Source organism: Rhinopithecus roxellana, chromosome 10, assembly GCF_007565055.1.
Source record: "Rhinopithecus roxellana isolate Shanxi Qingling chromosome 10, ASM756505v1, whole genome shotgun sequence".
NCBI lineage: Eukaryota > Metazoa > Chordata > Mammalia > Primates > Cercopithecidae > Rhinopithecus > Rhinopithecus roxellana.
The window spans coordinates 138,735,286-138,757,561 of NC_044558.1; the positions used below are offsets into that span (position 1 = coordinate 138,735,286).

The following is a 22,276-nucleotide window of genomic DNA, read 5'->3' on the forward strand; positions in this document are numbered from 1 at the left end:
TGCCCAGGCTGGAGTGCAATGGCTCGGTCTTGGCTCACTGCAAACTCCGCCTCCTGGGTTCAAGCAATTCTCTTGCCTCAGCCTCTCAAGTAGCTGGGATTACAGGTGCTGGCCACCACACCTGGCTAATTTTTGTGTTTTTAGTAGAGACGGGGTTTCGCCATGTTGGCCAGGATGGTCTCGAATTCCTGACCTCAAGTGATCCACTCACCTCAGCTTCCCAAAGTGCTGGGACTACAGGCATGAGCCACCATGCCCTGCCTGTTTTTTGTTTGTTTGTTTTTTTTAAGACAGAGTCTTGCTCTGTCGCCCACGCTGGAGTGCAGTGGTACAATCTTGGCTCACTGTAACCTCCGCCTCCTGGGTTCAAGTGATTCTCCTGCTTCAGCCTCTCAAGTAGCTGGTATTACAGGCACGCACTACAACACCTGGCTATTTTTTATATTTTTAGTAGAGATGGGGTTTCACCATGTTGGCCAGGCTGGTCTTGAACTCTCGATCTCAAATGATCTCCCTGCCTTGGCCTCCCAAACCATTGGGATTATAGGTGTGAGCCACCGCCCAGCCTGAATACTTTTTTGTTTGGTTTTTGCTTTTTTGAGACAGAGTCTTGGTCTGTTGCCCAGGCTGGAGTGCAGCGGCGTGATCTCAGCTTGCTGCAGCCTCCGCCTCCAAGGTTCAAGCAATTTTCCTGCCTCAGTCTCCTGAGTAGCTGGGACTACAGGCACATGCCACCACGCCCGGCTAATTTTTGTATTTTTAGTAGAGACAGGGTTTTACCATGTTGGCCAAGCTGGTCTCGAACTCCTGTCCTCAAGTGATCCGCCCACTTCATCCTCCCAAAGTGCTGGGATTAAAAGTGTAAGTCACTGGGCCTGTCCCCTGAATACTTTTTAAAGTCAATTATTGGATTAAAAATTAACCACTGTCAGCTGGTTGAGGTTGCTCATGCCTATAATCCCAGCACTTTGGGAGGCCGAGGTGGGAGGATCACGAGGCCAAGAGATCGAGACCACCCTGGCCAACATGGTGAAACCCCGTCTCTACTAAAAATACAAAAAAAAAAAAAAAAAAAAAATTAGCTGGGCGTAGTGGTGCGTGCCTGTAGTCCCAGCTACTTGGGAGGCCTAGGCAGGAGGATCGGGAGGTGGAGGTTGCAGTGAGCCGAGATCAAGCCACTGCACTCCAGCCTGGTGACAGAGGGAGACTCTGTCTCAAAAACAAACAAAAAATTAAGCACTGTTTAAAGTTTATGTCCTGTTTTACATAAATGAAAACAAGCTAGACTGTGCCTGTCCTATGAGTGACCAATTTACTGAGCCCCCAGTACATATGGGGCAGGTACAGTTATTAGCCAACAGTGGATTCCATAGGGCCATGTGCAAAGTCTCCTTCTGGGCATCTCTGCTGGAGTCACAGAACTAGCAACAGTCCATGGACATGCACAGAAAGGATACAGGGGGGCGGCAAAAGGCCTTTCTTCACAGCAAGAAGGGAGGCTGTCTCTGCAAGTTGCAAAAACAGAGCAACTGCCTTTAAAATAAACAAGTGATGATAAAAATATCATCTGAAGGAAAAAATATATTTCAAGATGAAAAATACAGAAGAGAGAGACACTTTTCACAAGAAATGCTTTTATAATACAGTCTAGAAGTAACCCCAGATTTCTTCTGAGATTACTACTGTGTTCTTCTTCATTTCTGCTTAAGACAAATGAAACAAACCACTAGGAACTACCTATGAAAATATATCCTGTTATTCAATAAACACTGAACTAACTGCTCTTTAATACAGGCTCTCCCAGAATTTTCTAATAAACACCCTAGCCCTTTACCTGGTGTTCAACTTGTGAAGAGAAGACCATTGTACAATAGATTTAAGCTAGTATGACATAATGGGCAGAAAATATAAGCAAGATTTCTAAGTGACTTGTTGCCTCAAGTGAACAGCAGTTAGTGAAAGCCGGCATGCAGGGTAAATGGAGAGAATATTGGCCTACAAGTCAGGAGTCCTGGGCTATAGGCCCAGCTCTGTCTTTGTGTGCTTTTAACTCTGGGCAAATCTCTTGGACTTCAATTTAATCATGTCAAATTGGACAAGATGACCTTAAAGATCCCTCTTGGCACTGAGATTCTATGTTGATGACTGAACTTTCTGACCACATAAAATACAGACTAGGAAGGGGAAATTAAAATTCTGTGGAGATAAAACCTGGCAAAAGAAAGGCTATTTGAAATTGAATCACATCCGTACTTCTGGAAAACGCTTAAATAAAGGGGAGTTTGTATATTTAATACATTTCCCCCTTTGAAGTAAGGTAATTTGCTATCTAGCACAAAAAAAATCCCACTGATTAGAGACCTGAATGATTAGTTTTACATGTCAGCAGCATAGAATTACTCATATCAGCACACACAAACAGAGAGGTAGTAAACATAACAAGAAACAGAGAGCAAAATGGGGAGTGTGAGTTCACATCGCAAAGTCATGTGAGGCATTCTAGAGCTATGTACACTCACACATGTGTAATATTCAAGTAACACCAAAGACAGGATTGGGGGAACATCTGGTAAAGCACTTTCAAGCAAAGAACATACCAGGCAGCACTCAGAGAAGGATTTTTTAGGAAGTCGTGCAGGAGGAGGTGGACCCTGATCCCACTCCCAGAATGCCACGGAGTTCTGACAGACCAAAAGTTCCCCGGAAGGCTAAGAAGATGGAGAAGTGCCAATGACAGAAAAGCAAAAAAGAAAAGGATAGGGAGAAAGAGACAAGCAGAACAAGCATGCATATGATAAAATCACAGCAAAAGAGAGGGAAGGGAAGAAAATACAGTAGCCAAAAAAAAAAAAAAAAAAAAAAAAAAAAAAAAGGCACTACACAGGTGATGCTTCAGTTCTTAATAAAATGTTTAAAATCATACATGTATAAACACAACAAAAACAAAAGATGTTTGGGGTGATGTTTTCTGCTTTATTTTTACAAATGTGATTCTAGAAAACAGTTAACAGGTCTTCTGACTGGATTTCTCTTTTGATCATAAGAAACAAAACAATCAGGCTGGGCATGGTAGCTCACACCTGTAATCCCAATACTTTGGGAGGCTGAGGCAGGAGCACTGCTTGAGCCTGGGCAACACAGCAAGGCACTATATATATGTATAGTGGCATATATATGTAGTGGCAGATTTCACACAGAAAAAAATCAAAACTTACTTGTAATTATTCAAATGGATAATTATGGTCTTATTTTCAAAGAGTACAAATAAAGTGTAAGGATCTTAATTTAAAAATAGTTTTCAATCACTTTCAAAAATATAAAGTAGATTTAGAGATTCAAGAAAAAAAATGGTGCCAGCAAGCCAAGAACAAAGCATAGGCAAGTACATCACACTACTTATAATTATGCTTGAAACTTAGAAATGTCTAGGCTTCTCATGTAGACAATTTTTCTCCCAATATGAGACATAGTAACTGAAAATTTATCCTAAACTTGATCTTTACTTGATGTAATACACAGAAAGACTTGTTTTAGAGCCTTATTATAGATGTCTTGAAATTACAAAAATGGAAAAAAGGGTGTTTTCTGCTATATGTCCGTACAAAAGGATTAATATTTTAAACTATAACTAAACAGTTCTTTTTTTTAAAGAACATTAAGAATCTACACAATGACATCTGCTAGAAGGAATAAGCCCAGTTCATGGCGCTTGCTGTGAGGCACCCCAGGAAAGTAGACCACATACCTCCCTCAAGTCGTTGTCCAGCCCAACATGCTCAGAATGCTGGCGAAGGCGTTCTTTCCTGCGCTGTGCAGTGGCACTCCGACTTACCCAGCGACTGAAACAACCAAATTATTTAAACATGTGTTCCTTATATTTAAAATAGAATTAACCATTCAACACAAAAGACTGACACACACATTTTAAAATCAATTATTTAAAAAATATATAGCAGCTTTGTTAAAATATAATTAAAATACCATACTATGCACCCATTTAAAACACACAACCAAACAGTTTTTAGTATCTTTCCAGATACATGCTGTCATCATCACAATCAGAACTTTTAAAAACCGAGGTCAAAAAGGCACAGTATCAATACACTTCAGATACTTACATACATAACAGTAAGTCAAATATTAACCGAGTTAGTCCTTGATTATATTAAGACATATAATAGTAATGCCTTGACTTGCTCAAAGTATTATGAATATTTTTTAATACAAAGGAGAATATTCTCAAAACCCATAATTTAGAATTACCTAATTCTAGTGTCCTAAAAGAACAATAGAAATGTATGAAGCTTCCAACTTTTTAAGGAAAGATTTCTATCAAACTTGGCTGGGTGCAAAGGCTTACACCTGTAATCCTAGCACTCTGGCCTGATTACTTGAGGCCAGGAGTTCGAGACCAGCCTAGGCAACATAGTGAGACTCTGTCTCTACAAACCATTTTAAAAGGCTGAAGTGGGAGGATAATTTGAGCCCAGGAATTTGGGGATGCAGTGTGCCATGACTGCACTCCTGCATACCAGCCTGGATCACAGTGATATCCCGTCTCAAGAAAAATAAAAAGATTCAAACTCAGAAGAGTGAGTACTCATCTGTATAGTCTTAAAGGTTGCGCTCAAAGACCACTGTGATTCCTTTTTGCTCTAAAATTTCACGATTGTGTTTCTGAAGTGATAGCTTGTGTTTATCAGTTGTTTTAGAAAATATTTATAATATAAACTCAGTATCAAAATACGCAGGACAAATAAGTTTAAAATAAAACCTGAGCTCTTTTCCATGGCCTATAAAACTCTAAATATAAACAGACCTCTGCTTCATTCCCTCTGATCTTATATCACTTCTCCCCTAATTACTATGTTCTAGTATAGTAACCTCCATTCTGTTTCTAAATGATTAATAAAATCATTGCTAGTTCTATAATAATTTTCTCCGCTACTGAACTGCTGGTATCGAAACTGCCTTTCAGATGAGATCAGGTGCGTTCAAGGTGGTATGGCCAAAGATGTAAGAGTTGCCTTCCAGCTCCAATACCTTTGTTTTTAGTTAATAATGATTCAACTCATGTGCCCTAGACCCAGACCTGCCCTAGATGATATGAGGGGCTTAAAAATATATGTTTCCCTTATTCAAAGGTCCTTTTGTGGCCAGCCTAGCTACCTACAGACTCCAGCTTAGTGTATATGACTCAACCACCCAGCGATTATCCCTAATCACTCCTTTCTCTCTATCATCTTCATTCAGCGAAGAATTTAGAACCTGGCTCAGTTTTCTTCCCTGCTACGGGAAGTACAAAGACTATACAGATAACTTTGTCTTAAAATTCTGGGGTTGTCTAATATGCAACTTTACCTCCACTGCGCTTTAGACGCAACCAGGACATCACACTAAATCAAATGGTCATCCAGAACTCCTCTACCTGAGAAATCCTGAACTCCACCATCTTAGCCACTGACCCCCATCTCCCATTACATTAGCTCTTCCATGCCTTGACTCTCACTTAAGACCCCTTATGTTTTCTCCTCTTTCTGTTATGAGCCTAACTTCTGTGGAAAGCCTCCTAAACTACTCCCATTCTAGCACTCTCTCCTCTGTAATAATTCTCTACTTTCCTCCTTACCTGCCCACCAGAGGCCCAAACCCTGGATGAAGACTATCCCCTCGTTTCCCTATTCCTGTACCCACACAGACTAGTTCCCAATTTCCCTCACAACTACCCATGAATCACTTCACCTGTCTTTTGTCAACTCTTCCCCATTCTCCTCAAACACTCCCGCAAACTCTTTACCCTCAGGTACCCTCGCTTCCTTCTTCCTGCCTTCCACGTAAGACAATGCATGTACATAAACATCCTCATCTTTCTTCTGATCTCAAAGTATAAAATATATTAGCCACGGCTCAAAACTGTGTCTTCCACCTGCATCCTTGACCAATTCTCTTGTCTTTTCAACCCGCTCCATTAGTCACCTCCTCTGCTGTATCACCAATCTTTCTCTCAGTGGAATCTCTTCAGCTGACAAGCATGTTGGTCTCCCTCGTGGCCCTCTGTAGTCATGTTAACATCTGTTTCTTCACACCTCTCATGTAAAAATTCTTAAAATATTTATACGTAAGACTTCTACTTATTTACGTTTGGATCTTCAGTTCATTTCAAACCAGCTCCTTCCCTTGAAAATACTTTTTAAAGTTTTTTTGTTTGTTTGTTTGAGATAGAGTCTTGTTCTGTCGCCCAGGCTGGAGTGCAGTGGTGCGACCTCGGCTCACGGCAACCTCTGCCTCCTGGGTTCAAATGATTCTCCTGCCTCAGCCTCCCGAATAGCTGGGATCAAGGGGGCATGCCACCACACCCAGCTAATTTTTGTATTTTTAGTAGAGATGGGGTTTCACACCATGTTGGCCAGGCTGATCTCGAACTCCCAACCTTCATGTGATCCGCCCACCTCGGCCTCCCAAGTAGCTGGAATTATAGGTGCAAGCCACCTAATGCTCAGCTAATTTTTGTATTTTTTGTAGAGACAGGGTTTTACCATGTTGCCTAGATCAGTCTTGAACTAAGCTCAAGGCGATCTGCCTGTTTCAGCCTCCCAAAGTGCTGGGATTACAGGCGTGTCTGTTCCCAGTTGCCTAACCCCGCCCCCCCACTGCCTTTTGTTTTTTTGGGATGGAGTCTCAGGCTGTCACCCAAGCTGGAGGGCAGTGGCATGATCTCAGCTCACTGAAACCGCCGCCTCCCGGGTTCAAGTGATTCTCCTGTCTCAGCCTCCCAAGTAGCTGGCTACAGGTGTGTGCCACCACATCCGGCTAATTTTAGTATTTTTTAGTAGAGACAGGGTTTCATTATGTTGGCCAGGCTGGTCTCGAACGCCTGACCTCAGGTGATCTGTCCGTCTCAGCCTCCCAAAGTGCTGGGATTACAGGCATGAGCCACTGTGCCCAGCCCTAAAAATCCTCTTGATGAAGCCACTGAAACCCCTAACTGCCAAGTCCAATGGCTATTATTCGATCCTTAGCTTACTCAAACCCTCTTCTACATTTAGTACTGCTGATCACTCTTTCTACTTTAAAGCTCCTGCAATTTTCTTTCTTTCTTTTTTTTTTTTGGAGACAGACTTTTGCTCTCGTCACTCAGGCTGGAGTGCAATGCTGCAAGCTTGGCTCACAGCAACCTCCGCCTCCTGGGTTCAAGCAATTCTCCTGCCTAAGCCAAGTAGCTGGGATTACAGGCATGTGCCAACATGCCCACCTGATTTTTGTATTTTTAGTGGAGACAGGGTTTCACCATGTTGGCTAGGCTGGTCTGGAACTCCTGAGCTCAGGTGATCTGCCTGCCTCGGCCTCCCAAAATGCTGGGATTACAGGCGTGAGCCACCGCACCCGGCCCACCTCCTGCAATTTTCAACCTCAGTGTTTCCAATGAAATAAGCTCTCTCACCTCTGAGACTTTGTCCATGAAGTTTTCTCCCAAATTTCATTCATCTTTCAGATAGATTAGAGGCCACTGCTTCCAGAAAATGTTCTATGACTCTTCCAAATCTAAGTTAGCTACCCATCCTGTACGCCTCAATTATAGCATCTATCACAGAGTGTTATAGTTACTTATCTCCATTGTCTATAAAATCTCCTCTAGAAGGGCCAGTATCTTGTCTCTCAGCCATCTTACTGGCAAAGTCTACTATATCACCTGCCCCTTCTCTCTCTCTCTCTTTTTTTTTTTTTTTTTTTTGAGACAGTCTTGCTCTGTCTTCCAGGCTGGAGTGCAGTGGCATGATCTCAGCTCACTGCAAGCTGCAAGCTCCGCCTCCCGGATTCATGCCATTCTCCTGCCTCAGCCTCCCGAGTAGCTGGGACTACAGGTGCCCGCCACCATGCCTGGCTAATTTTTTGTATTTTTTAGTAGAGACGGGGTTTCACCTTGTTAGCCAGGATGGTCTTGATCTCCTGACCTCATGATCCACTCGCCTCGGCCTCCCAAAGTGCTGGGATTATAGGCGTGAACTAGCATGCCTGACCATCACCTGCCTCTTCTATAAATACAATTAAATAAACAGAGATGCAATCTAACATGTAGGTTTACAGATGTTCATCACAGCATGTATATATGTAATAACAAACTGTATTTCCTTTATTTCAAGACTCACATTTGGGCTTTTAAATGTTCCTGAAATTAGGATGCATCTTTCAGTCCATATGCACATTTAATATATAATTTTTCCTAAAGCCTTTGAGTTAATTGCAGATCTTACAAGAGTAGAATCAATATACTCAAAACAACCGAAATGTTCAACAGTAGAGGGTAGTATACAATGAAATCGCATGCAGTCATTAAAAAATTCAAATTTCTAATAAATATGAGAATGCTCATGATACAGTAATAAAAAAGCTATAACATTCTATAAACATTTTAATTTCATTTCAAAAACAAGATGTCGGCCAGGTGCAGTGGCTCACACCTGTAATCCTATCACTTTGGGAGGCCAAGGCTGAGACAGCACGATCACGAGGTTAGGAGATCGAGACATCCTGGCTAATGGGGTGAAATCCCATCTCTACTAAAAATACAAAAAACTAGCCAGACATGGTGGCAGGCACCTGTAGTCCCAGCTACCCAGGAGGCTGAGGCAGGAGAATGGCATGAACCTGGGAGGCGGAGCTTGCAGTGAGCTGAGATCGTGCCACTGCACTCCAGGCTGGGCAACAGAGCGAGACTTTGTCTCAAAAAAAAAAAAAAAAAAAAAACCCAAACACAAGATGTGTCCACTCCTGTTCTCCTGCTCCCTCATCCTTGCTATGCAAGAGCATAATATCACATTTTAACATTACATGGTGATGGGATTCTGAGTGGTTAAAAATTAACCCCATCACTTTCTAATCCAGATTTTTTTTTTTTTTTTTTTTTTGAGACGGAGTCTCACTCTGTCACCCAGGCTGGAGTACAGCGGCTTGGTCTCAGCTCACTGCAACCTCTGCCGCCCGAGTTCAAGTGATTCTCCTGCCTCAGCCTCCCGAGTAGCTGGAATTACAAGCTTCAGCCACTGTGCCCCGCTAATTTTTGTATTTTTAGTAGAGATGGGGATCCACCATCTTGGCCAGGCTGGCCTTGAACTCCTGACCTCATTGTCCACCCACCTTGGCCTCCCAAACTGCTGGGATTACAGGCGTGAGCCACCGCGCCTGGCCAATACTCCAGATTTTTAAAGAGCAAACATTATATCAATCTATTTTTTAAAATTTTCTCAGCTCTTACCTATCATCCTCATGACCTGTACTCATTACACTATCCTAAGAATACTTACCCTTTTTTTTTTTAGACGAAGTATCACTCTGTCGCCCAGGCTGGAGTGCAGTGGCACGATTTTGGCTCACTGTAACCTCCACCTCCTGAGCAAGCGATTCTCATGACTCAGGCTCCTGAGTAGCTGGGATTACAGGTATGCACCACCACGCCAAATTAATTTTTGTGTCTTTAGTAGAGGCGGGGTTTCACCATGTTGGCCAGGCTGATCTTGAACTCCTGGCCTAAAATGATCCACCATCCTCAGCCTCCCAAAGTGCTGGGGTTATGGTGTGAGCCACCATGTCTAGTTGAATACTTACTCTGGAGTATATCTTAGACAGCACAGAGCTAGATATAATTTAAAAAATTATCACTTTTGCCACTCAGAAAAAGTCATGTTACATTACTGAAAACAATTTATTATTTTTATTATAAAGAATCCAGTGTGGGAAAAGCTTAAATGAGAATAATGCTTCTTTCGTTGCTTTAAAAATAATTTACAGCTGGGCATGGTGGCTCATCTAATCCAAGCACTTTCGGACGCTGTGGCAGGAGGATCACTGAGCCCAGGAGTTCAAGATTAACCTGGGTAACATAGGGAGACCCTGTCTCTATAAAACACAAAAAGTTAGCGGGGCATGGTGGCATGTGCCTGTGGTACCAGCTACTTGGGAGGCTGGGGCAGGAGGATCACTTGTGCCTGAGAGGTTGAGGCTGCAGTGAGCCATGATCATGCCGCTGCACTCCAGCCCGGGTAACATAATGAGACCCTGTCTCTAAAAAAAGAAAAAATAGAAAAAATTACATATGCCTTTGGTATCAAGCTTGTGAATAATCTTATTTCAGTCAGTTATTTAGGGGAACACTGGATAATCATTATTACAATGGTATCAAGGAAGGTAGCCCCTCTCAAAATAGTTTCTTAAGAAGAGGAATAGGTTTATGGTTTATATCAGGGAAAAATGTGCAAAGATCTAGTTACAGATCTTTGAAGTGGAATCCTTGGAAATGTCTAAAGCAAAAGATCAATGTAAGACTGTAAAAAGGATACAAAAAGAATCGGGGGTGAATGAAAATTATGATCCATAAAAAAACACATTAAGATTCTGAAACAGAATACAAATACAACCTGAAGATCTTTAAGGGGAAAGAATAGAATATAAATAACAAAATGTACAAATGGGTGTAGATATTTGATATGGAGGCCTTGAAAATAGCCCTGTAGCAAAAAAGGTCAGTATAACACAAAGTTTGCTCAGGAATTTTAAAACTTAGGGTTAATGGGCAAGATAGTCTAAATAAATAGTAAAAACATGAAACAGAATATAAATACTAGCTAATGGACTTATATAACAAACAAAAGTAAGGCGCAAAAATATAAATGGCATAAAACTGTGCCCTTGGCAGGCAGAAAAGGATAAAGATTAACTTAAATATAACCAGCTCTTACTATATGCTCTGTGGGACAAAATGGCCTACTTATTTTCAAAACAGGGAAATGAGCACTGCTTAAGAAAACTGCTATGAAGTCCACACATTCCTGGTCTTGTTAAGTAAGTAATTTATTCTTTGCATTAAACTTTATTTACTGAGCATAATTTTACCAATGATAATCACAACTGCTGAAATACTAAAGACTGCTTATTTGGTTCTGTCTTGTACACAGCATATGAAGTTCTAACAGTTGATCCACCATTTATACAGGCATGGTTATAAATCCATTTACCCTGCAATTAGTTCTGAGATCTTTTCTCTGGACTATATCTACCTGAAATGTAATGACTGAGGCTTAGTATGGAAATGGGAAACCGTAAGATTATATATAAGGCAAAAGCAAGAAAACAAGGCTATAAGATTTCAAAATTAAACTCCTCCTTCCTAAGCACTCCCTATTCTTTCCCACTTTGTTTTTCTTCATAGCTCTTACCATCTGACATGTTATTTGACATATTAAGTTTCTTTTTCTGTTTATCTGCACTTGAAAGCAGAGATTTTTGTTGTTTTGTTCATTAATAAACTCCTGGTGACTAGGATAGCCCTCACATATAGTAGGAGTTCCATGAATATTTGCCAAATGAATGCATGAACAATCCAATGCCATCAAAAGAGTCGGGCGCAGTGGCTCATGGCTGTAATCCCAGCACTTTGGGAGGCCGAGGCGGGAGGATCACCTGAGGTCAAGATTTCAAAACCAGTCTAACCAACATGGTAAAACCCTATCTCTACTAAAAAAAAAAAAAAAAAAAAAAATTATCCTGGCGTAGTGGCACATGCCTGTAATCCCAGCTACTTGGGGAGGCTGAGGCAGGAGAATCACTTGAACCTGGGAGGTGGAGGTTGCGGTAAGCCGAGATTGTGCCATTGCACTCTAGCCTGGGCAACAGAGCGAGACTCTGTACAAAACAAAAAGAAAACAAAAACTGTTAAACTAATAGGCTATCCAGCTCAAAGTTATTTCAACAATTAGGATACTTAACAAATAAAAGAAAAAATAAATACACTGATGGCTAATCTGTCTTATGGAAAATTCTCCTAATTATCACCCACTTCTGAAAAATAGAACATTGTATCTAATATCGTTATCTGTAAAGTTTGAACCCTAACAACCATCAATATCTATTAGCGCATTTTTTTTCTTTTCTTTTATTTATTTATTTTTTAAAATAAAGATGGAACCTCACTATGTTGCCTATGCTGGAGGTTATTCACAGACACAATCATTGCACATTGTGGCTTCTAGCTCCTGGCCTCAAGGAATACTTCCTCCTCAGCCTCCTAGTAGGTAGTACTGGGGAGTGCCACCATGCCTCACTTCTTAGCACAGTTTTTAAGTTCAGTGTGTATAAATGCAGGGCCAGCCCTTCACTGGAGGGTGAAACCCTGCAAACTAAGGTAAGTACAATAAATATTTCAGTCATTAGTTATTTGCTTCTGTCTTGTAAGTAGCATGTTAAATCCTCTTGAACAATTTTCCTCCCCAAGACTTTAGTATAAACATTTGCATTTTCTACAAGAGGAGAAAATTTCATTCTGAATATATAACTTTTCCATATTTCTAGTGAACCATCCTCTAATACTGTCTTCATTAAAGTTGAGACAGCCTTTTAAATGAAAGGTCAATCAAATGAAGGGTTTTTTGTTTTTGTTTTTTTGAAAGAGGGTCTTCGCAAGGTTGACCAGGCTGGAGTGCAGTGATGCCATCACATCACGGCTCACTGCAGCCTAGACCTCTCAGGTTCAAGTGATTCTCCCACCTGAGCCTCACCAGTAGCTGGGACTATAGTCGCATGCCAGCATGCCTGACTGCCTCCCAGGCTCAAGCGATTCTCATGCCTCAGCCTCCCAAGTAGCTGGCATTACAGCCTCCCAAGTAGCTGGGTATGCACCACCACACCCAGCTAATTTTTGTATTTTTAGTAGAGATGGGGTTTCGCTATGTTGGCCAGGCTGGTCTTTACCTCCTGGCTTCAAGTGATACACTCGCTTAGGCCTCCCAAAGTGCTGGGATTACAGGCATGAGCCACCACACCCGGCTTAATTTAAAAAAATAAATTTTGTAGGAGCTTGGCCCGGTGGCTCACACCTACAATCCCAGCACTTTGGGAGGCCAAGGAGGTCAAGTTCCTTGAGCCCAGAAGTTCAAGACCAGCTTGGGCAATAGGGCAAAATCCTGTCTCTACAAAAAATACAAAAATTAGCTAGGTGTGGTGGCATGTGCCTTTAGTTCCAGCTACTTGGGAGGCTGAGGGAGGAGGATCACATGAGCCTGGGGAGGTCAAGGCTACAGTGAACCAGGATCAGGCCATAGCACTCCAGCCTGGGCAACAGAGTGAGACCTTGTCTCAAAAAAACAACATGTATTTTTTGGTAGAGACAGGATCTTCTTATGTTGCCCACGCTGGTCTCAAACTCCTGGGCTCAAAGTGATCTTTCTGCCTCATACTCCTAAAGTGCCAGGATTACAGGCGTGAGCCACCGTGCCTGGCCCAAGTTTTTTTTTGAGACAGGGCCTCGCTGTGTTGCCCAGGCTGGATAATAGTGGTGCTCATAGGTCACTGAAACCTCCAACTCCTGGGTTCAAGTGATCCTCCCAACTCAGCCTCGCAAGTAGCTAGGGATACAGGCATGTGCCACCACACCCAGTTCCAAATGAAGTTGTTGTTGTTGCTTTTAATCCACAATTCTTTTTAATACTATTTTTATTTTTTGAGACAGGGCCTCTCTCTGTTGCCCAGGCTGAAGTGCAGTAGTATAATCACGGCTCACCATAGCCTCAACCTCCCGGGGCTCAAGTGATCCTCCCACCTCAGTCTCCTGAGTAGCTGGGACTATAGGTGCACACCACCATGCCCAGATAATTTCTGTATCTTTTTTGCAGAGACAGGGTTTCGCCACAGTGGCTAGGCTGGTCCTCAACTCCTGGGCTCAAGCTATCTGCTTGCCTCAGCCTCCCAAAGTGCTGAGGTTACAGGCGTGAGCCACCATGCCTGGCCACAACTTTTTCACTTTACTGTTTGGTGTTCCTTTTCTAAGTATTTAAAAGCATACTAATACTAAAAATTTTCTTTTCAAAAAATTTTCTCCTTAGCTCTTCAAGAGGGAAGATGGAACCCAAGAATATATCTTGCTACCCAAAGTACTACCCTGTCTTCTCTGGAACCACTCCTCTTAACAAAACCCAGTTTAAGGCAGAGGTGGGATATCTGACGGCTCTTTAATCTGGAAGGATCTCATTAGACTGGTGTGACAGGCTGTTGTCTCTTACGTTCTCCTAAAAGCTGGAAAAGGCAAGGAAGGATCATTCCCTAGAAGCCTCGAAGGGAGCACGACCCTGACAATTCCTTGATTTCAAATTTCTACCTCCCAAAACTGTGGAAGAATAATTTCTGTTGTTTTAAGCCACTGAGTTTGTGGTTCTTTGTTATAGCAGCCCTAGGAAACTAATACAGATGATAAAGGTCTAACCTTTCTAAATTCCATTACATAGTATTATCAATATATTTAAAACGCCATTTAAAGTATGGCTTTTCCAAGTGTACTTTGCTTGAAAAAGAAAAAAAAATCTCTAGACTTTGGTTTTTTTTTTTAATGATGGATTTAAAGGTCAAGCACTCATAGAAGTGTCAATCCATATTTCAAATGCATTAACGTTGTCTTGAAAAAAGTAATCAGATAGATGTTTAATAGTTAAGCACTGTCCATTTGAGTTGCAGAGCACCCCACCCTTCATTCATTCCTTCAACCAACTACTCAAGTGAAGAACATGCTTACTTGTTATTGGCTGGTCCTGTTGCCAAGACATCGGACTGTAACTTTGGAAAGAACCCCTGCTCATATTTGCCTTGACCAATTTTCATATCAAGTAGATGTGGGTGGATTGCAGTGTGATCCATTTTCATCAGTCTCTGCTCAATTGATTGGGCTATAAATTAAATTTATAATAAATTAGAGACATTTCATTGCTAGCCCTTCAAAAATAATGCTTCCTCCACTCATGCACCTACAGAGAACCCAATCACTCCGACACTCTGAAACAGACTCTGTGTGTGTGTGCGCGCGCGCGCGTGCACGTGCGCATGCCTATATGTTTCGAGACAAAGTTTGGCTCTTATTGCCCACGCTAGAGTGCAACAGCACAATCTTGGCTCACTGCAATCTCCGCCTCCCGGGTTCAAACGATCCTCCTGCCTCAGCCTCCCAAGTAGCTGAGATTGCAGGCATGCGCCACCAGTTCCAGCTAATTTTGTATTTTTAGTAGAGATGGCGTTGCCATCATGTTGGTCAGGCTGGTCTCGAACTCCTGACCTCAGGTGATCCACCCTCCTTGGCCTCCCAAAGTGCTGGGATTACAAGCACGAGCCACCACGCCCGGTCTTGAAACAGATTTTTACAAAGGCTCTTCAGAAATTAGTACAATGTAAGTATAAAAACGTTAACTTTAAGTAAATATTGGATGATTAATTTTCATGGTATTTTCTGCCTTTGTCAAAATCAGGGCAGCGGGGCTGAAAAACCTACAATTTTGTATTGAAACAGTTTCCCTTAAGTGAGAAATTCAATATTCTTACACAAAAATACAGTTCTAAGTACAACATTAAAGAAAATGAGAGCAAATAAAATATTTCTCTTGAGCTGAAATACAAGTTAAAGAGAAGACACAAGCACAATGGCCTTATTAACTTTACTTCTTTGTACAAAGACCTATTAAATATTCATGGTTCTCCATCTGTAAAAACAAGTAACGGTGTGAAGTTTATTACCTCACTTTTAGCAGCAGTCACATTCTCATTAGTAGGAGTCATTTAGGAGTGTTTATTAGATCAAGAGGGTAATACAGCAAAAAGTTAAATAACCAGGCATTTAGAATGTTCAGAGGATAAGAAACTGGCCTTTCGAAGAATAAAATAGGTCAGTGTTAAGATGTGATTACTAAACATTTCTATTTTAAAGCCACTAAAAGTCAGGGATGTTGGAAGATGTCTCAAAGACCCCAGAAACAGTGACCTATTTCTCAGGTAAACAAACAAATAAATAAAACCTGATCTTAAACATTTTAATCAACTGAATTGTCAAGAGAAAATATAATATTTTAGAAGCAAGACTAGGTCGCCGATCCTCTGCCTGGAGATTACTTAAAAGGGGAGAACAAGCAGTAATGGTAATTGTGTGATAAACAGAACACACTGTGGGAGCTGCTAATTTTGTGACTTAAGAGAAGAACAAGGTGCCTTTATAAATATTTCATAGAATCGGTTTATGTTGCCCCTTTCCTTTTTTTTTAGACGGAGTCTAGGCTGGAGTGCAATGGTGCAATATCAGCTCACTGCAACCTCCAACTCCTGGATTCAAGCGATTCTCCTGCCTCAGCCTCTCGAGCAGCTGGGATTACAGGCACCCACCACCATGCCCAGCTAATTTTTGTATTTTTAGTGGAGACAGGGTTTCACCACGTTGGCCAGGCTGGTCTCGAACCCCTGACCCCAGATGATCTGCTCTTCTCGGCCTCCCAAAGTGCTGGGATTACAGGCGTGAGCCACCGTGCCTGGCCACAGTGGTATATTTTCAAGAGTATTATATAATTTCTGTGATGACAGTGGGAGTACCAAACTGAGAGGCTGAAAGAAAATCTATTTTAATTGGAAAGACTTTCTGGAAGCACACAATTAAGGTATTGGTGCTTAGTTCCATCTAAAAAATTCCATAAGGAAGGGAGAAATGAAATTTGTGCAACAAGGCATTATGCTATTCACATGGCTATTAAGGCACTGGAATTCATTTTATTCTCTGAACAAGGATAGACAATTTCATTAACTCTACTTCCTAAATTTCCAAAACCACATAGTTAATTGCCACTTCCTGAAGGGGCTCCAAGGATCTACCCTGATTTGTGGGAATACGACAGGGTGATGTTTCTATGGTTACATAAAAGACATCATTTACATACTTCTCCCTTACATACACTAACACTTCAGCATCATCATTCCTGACTTTGATCTATTTAAGTAAAGTGGGAAAGGCAAGCAAGCAAGACAGGCAGATCAAGGAAGTTCCACATTTGCTGCCTCTCCTTTTTCTCCAGAGGAAAAGTTGCTGTCAAATAACTCCAACATTTGAAGGGAAAGAAATAAAAGGGAGGGCCATCAGGTGACAGGTATCTGCTTATCTGGCAAAGAACAGGTTAGGGACCAGGCATAATTGTATAAAGAAAGTGTGGACTAGTACATTTTACATAGTTCTTTCTTGAATGAACAGCTAACATGATGTTAAGGCTTCCTGTGCCAGAAATCAGTCAGACCTGGATTCAAACCATGGCTCGACCAATCACACCAGCTATGCAACCACAGGCAAGTTACTTAACCTCTCAGTTTTCTCAACTGTAAAATGAGGGCAGTAATAAAACGAAATAAAAATAAGTATTCCAGGCCAGACATGATGGCTCATGCCTGTAATCCTAGCACTTTGAGAGGCCAAGGCAGGTGTTTTGTTTGAGCTCAGGAGTTCGAGACCAGCCTGAGCAACATGGTGAAACCCTATCTCTACCAAAAATACAAAAAATTAGCTGAGCATGGTGGTGTGCATCTGTGGTCCCAGCTACTTGGGAGGCTGTGGTGGGAGGATCACTTGAACCCAGGAAGCAGAGGTTGCAGTGAGCCAAGATGGCACCACTGCACTCCAGCCTGAGTCACAGTGAGATTCTGTTTCAAAAAAAAAAAAAACGGGTGCTGGGCCAGTCACAGTGGCTCACACCTGTAATCCCAGCACTTTGGGAAACTGAAGCAGATGGATTGCTTGAGCTCAGGAGTTCAAGACCAACCAAGATAAGATAATTACCTTAGTAACATGGTGAAACCCTGTCTCTACAAAAAAAATCACCCGAGGGTGGTGGCACATGCCTGTAGTACCCATTTCCCAGGAGGCTGCAGTAGGAAGATCACCTGAGCCCAGGAGGTTGAGGCTACTGTGAGCCATGATGGCGACACTGCACTCCAGCCTAGGCAACAAGTGAGACCCTGTCTCCAAAGAAAAAAAAAAAAAATTCATGAACAACACCTGGCATGATGACTGACATAGCAAATACTCATATTGGCTATTAACATGATTATTTATTTAATGTACTATATTACACTCCTAGACGAGACTGGCTAAGACTCAGATTTAATTTCTTTCTTTTTTTTTTTTGAGACGGAGTCTCGCTCTGTTGCCCAGGCGGGAGTGCAGTGGTGCCATATTGGCTCACTGCAACCTCCACCTCCCGGGTTCAAGTGATGCTCTTATCTCAGCCTCCCTAGTAGCTGGGATTACAGGCACATCACACCACACATGGCTAATTTTCGTATTTTTAGTAGAGATGGGGTTTTGCCATGTTGGGCAGGCTGGTTTTGAACTTCTGACCTCAACTGATCCGCTGGCCTCGGCCTCCCAAAGTGCTGGGATTAAAGGTGTGAGCCATCATGCCCGGCCTGACTCAGATTTAATTTCTTTTTTTTTTTTTTTTTTGAGACGGAGTCTCGCTCTGTCTCCCAGGCTGGAGTGCAGTGGCCGGATCTCAGCTCACTACAAGCTCCGCCTCCCGGGTTTACGCCATTCTCCTGCCTCAGCCCCCTGAGCAGCTGGGACCACAGGCGCCCGCCACCTCGCCCGGCTAGTTTTTTGTATTTTTTTAGTAGAGACGGGGTTTCACCGTGTTAGCCCGGATGGTCTCGATCTCCTGACCTCGTGATCCACCCGTCTCGGCCTCCCAAAGTGCTGGGATTACAGGCTTGAGCCACCGCGCCCGGCCAGATTTAATTTCAATAAATGAAGCTATTATAATTAATGGCACTACTAAAGCAAAGATACTGTTTTAGTATGTAAATTAAGCAGGATCTAAGATTTACTGTTTTAAATAAATACTTATCCTTCTTGGATATAGAGAAGAGGTGAGAAGTAAAAATGAAACGTAAGTAGCAAGACAGAAATTAAAAATTTTTTCATTAGGCAATAAAGAGAATAAAACAAAAGTCAGGCTGGACACGATGGCTCACACCTGTAATCCCAGCACTTTGGAAGACTGAGAAGGGCAGATCACCTGAGGTGAGGAGTTCGAGACCAGCCCGGCCAACATGGTGAAACCCCGTCTCTAAGAAAAATACAAAAATTAGTCAAGCATGGTGGTACGTGCCTGTAATCCCAGCTACTCGGGAGGCAGAGGCAGGAGAAATGTTTGAATCCAGGAGGTGGAGGTTGCAGTGAGCCAAGATTGCACCACTGTACCCTAGCCTGGGTGACAGAGCAAGATCCATCTCAAAAACAAAAACAAAAACAAAAAAAAACAAAAATCATAGCAAACTTCCAGTCATACTTAATTCAATTTATTATTATTTTTCCTCTTCTGACTAACAGAAAAGGAAAGTCAAGTAGGAGTGGGACTCAGAAACAGAAAGAAAAATTTACAAAGCATTTTGTGATAATCGGACCAGGATTAGCCATGAAGTCTAAAACTGAAAATTAATTTTGTTGTACATAAGGCCAACAATTTGTGGGAAAAAAAGCGATCACGGATTTTAATTTAATTTAAAAGGCATGGCAAATGTACCTGCTTCTTTTAAAGTGCTGCATTTCTGATATATAGATGTCCGCAAGGTGGGTGCCCTTACATTATACAGCCTTATCTTATCAATCCGAGAGTCAAAGACCCGAAGCAAAGGATCTTTCTCTTCCCACTGAGACATAATTTTATTATCAATAAAGGTGGCAAACATCTGTGTTTCAATGAAGCGCGAAAGAAATGGCAGGTAAGGCTCAGGCTGGTCAGACAGAAAGGAAGCCTGTAATGAGATAATTAGGAAATTATTAGTGCAAAGAGATCATCTCAACACTACACGATAAGCCTGAAAATTATGTTAACTCAGGATATTCTTTTTAAATCTTACAAAACTTGACACTTGAAATTCAAAAATCCTTAAAAATCTACTTTTCTTTCCATTTTCCTAAATTCAGAAAATGTAGGTCACTTAGGTCTTTAGCACTGATCTTATTTTACAAAATTGATTTACATTCTGATCCTTATGACCATTATGTAGAAGAGAGGGCATCAGTAATGAAAGATGGCAGAGAAGTTGCTATACAATTGTCAATCATCCACTTCACTTGCAGTTAAAAATTTTTATCCCTTTCCCCAATGGGTTGTAATTTCTTCTGTTCTCTATTCCTAGCCTATGAAATATACTTTCAAGCCACAGGTAGTGAGATGATTAACTGATACAATAAAGATAAACACAACAGCATTAATCTTAAAAAAAAAAAAAAAAAGACATGGAATTTATGCTTATGGGCGAAATTCTTTTGTTCTTCTTCAAGTGAATGCTTTTCTAGACTCTTTAACTCTGTGAGAAATCAATAGATGAGTGTTAAGCCAAGGTCAAATTCCTTCCACACCTGTGCTGACACAACAGTCCCAGCCTTAACAACTAAAAAAGGCACTGCCTGGAAGCTGGGCATTGTGGTGGCCACCTATAGTCCCAGCCACTAGGGAGGCTGAAGCCAGAGGATCCTGTGAGCCCAGGAGTTCGAGGCCAGCCTGAAGAAACATAGTGAGACCCCATTTCCAAAACACAAACAAAAAAACCAAAGCACTGCCTGAAAAACCATCAGAAGCAAGCCTTTGGAGAACATGTACAATAAGCTGTACACCTTTCCTGTTACTAGCCTGTCTGATGCATGGGATGGTTCAGTACATTGTAATCAGTTCCTACTTCAAAGTGTCATTTTTTTTTTTCTGTTGTTCTTCCATGTTCACATGTGTACAGGAATTCTAGACTCAATGCAGTACTAAAATCTGGAAGTAAATTTAGAAGTAAATTCCTATTTTGGTTGCTGGGTTGGTTTTTATTTTTGTATGGCAGAAGCTAGAAGGCGAAAGGGGAAAGAGGGAGTAAGTTCTGACATAAGGTGACTTTTAAAAATACTCATCAGCTTGTTGCTAGCATATTTATTTTCATTCTGAAATTTAGGAGGTCTTTTTAAAATTTCCTTATAGAAATCCACTTATTGGCCGGGCGCGGTGGCTCAAGCCTGTAATCCCAGCACTTTGGGAGGCCGAGACGGGCGGATCGCGAGGTCAGGAGATAGAGACCATCCCGGCTAACACAGTGAAACCCCGTCTCTACTAAAAATACAAAAACTAGCCGGGCGAGGTGGCGGGCGCCTGTAGTCCCAGCTACTCGGGAGGCTGAGGCGGGAGAATGGCGCAAACCCGGGAGGCGGAGCTTGCAGTGAGCTGAGATCCGGCCACTGCACTCCAGTCCGGGCGACAGAGCGAGACTCCGCCTCAAAAAAAAAAAAAAAAAAAAAAAAAAAAATCCACTTATTCACTTTAAGTAGTTCCATAGTTCAGGTGTATAAACATAAATCCAAATAACCACAGAGATTCACAGCAGTCTCTAGAAATCAGTTCACCTCCACCAATAAACATTTTACTTTTCATACATCAAATAGCCCTTTTTTAAAAAAGTGGGCCAAAGATCTGGCTTTTGATATTCAGACCCTCACAGACTATAAAATTTTAGGTCATCAAAGATTTGGCTTGTAGGACTAGTATGTCCTACAAATTTTCCTAGTGAAGGTAATTACAAGCCTTCTGGAATCCAACAGAAAATTTTCATTTCTTTAGGGGTTATATAAAAAGAATCCCATTTATATAGTTTGAGGCTACATAAAGATGAGGAAGGAAGTATCAGGGCTTCATTTAGGTAAGAATTTGAATTGCCCCAAGGATAAACCATGGATATACACAGATTAGTTCTAAGACAGATAGGAAAAAGTATGCAAAATTGTTGAGTAATGAGAAAGGAACCTAAGGGCATACAGTTAAAGAAGTGAAGTCTTGTTAATATTAAAGAAGTTTTCTCAAACATAAGTGCACCAGGATGCTTTCGTAGTATATAAATGTAATAACTGGCTTTTCATGCTCATGTGTGAGATATACCTTCCTCAAACTTTGTTACCATGTTGGCACATTACCTGTCTGATGTGGGGAAAGACAAAGCACACTAAAACATAACTGTTCAACATACAATATTATCCTCCAACAGCAAAAATATCTGATGAAGTCAAAAAATTATCTTTTATTTTTTTGAGACAGGGTCTCACTCTCTAGCCCAAGCTGGAGTGCAGTGGCATCATCTTGGCTCACTGCAGCCTCAACTTCCCAGGCTCAAGTGATCCCACCTCAGCCTCCAGAGTCACTGGGACCACAGGTGCACACCACAGTGCCTGGCTAATTTTAAAATTTTTTGTAGAGATGAGTTCTCGCTATGTTGCCTAGGCTGGTCTCACACTCCTGGCCTCAAATGATCCTCCAGCCTCAACCTCCTAGTGTTGGGATTACAAGTGTGAGCCACCATGCCCAGCCACTATGTACCTTTATGAAAATTTTTAATTATTTCCAAAAATTCTCCAATATTGTAAATTAGCCTCTTGGAATGCATCAGCCCCTTTAGAAGGCCTTTCATG

The 22,276-nt window shown here is 41.7% G+C and overlaps 1 protein-coding gene and 1 non-coding gene across 4 annotated transcripts in view; one reads left to right on the plus strand and one right to left on the minus strand.

Moving 5' to 3' along the window:
- Positions 1-22,276, minus strand: part of DENND5B (DENN domain containing 5B) — a 212,201-nt gene that overhangs the window by 49,359 nt on the left and 140,566 nt on the right. For all 3 annotated transcript variants that reach the window (XM_030939428.1, XM_030939429.1, XM_030939427.1), the window contains 3 exons: positions 19,359-19,590; positions 14,555-14,705; positions 3,746-3,839 (listed from right to left, as the gene is read on the minus strand). In XM_030939428.1, the coding sequence (XP_030795288.1) occupies positions 3,746-3,839; positions 14,555-14,705; positions 19,359-19,590 (477 nt within the window). The remainder of the gene's footprint in view (positions 1-3,745; positions 3,840-14,554; positions 14,706-19,358; positions 19,591-22,276) is intronic.
- Positions 21,691-21,794, plus strand: LOC115900217. Its single transcript, XR_004059884.1, has one exon. It is a non-coding gene; the product is annotated as a small nucleolar RNA U13 (small nucleolar RNA).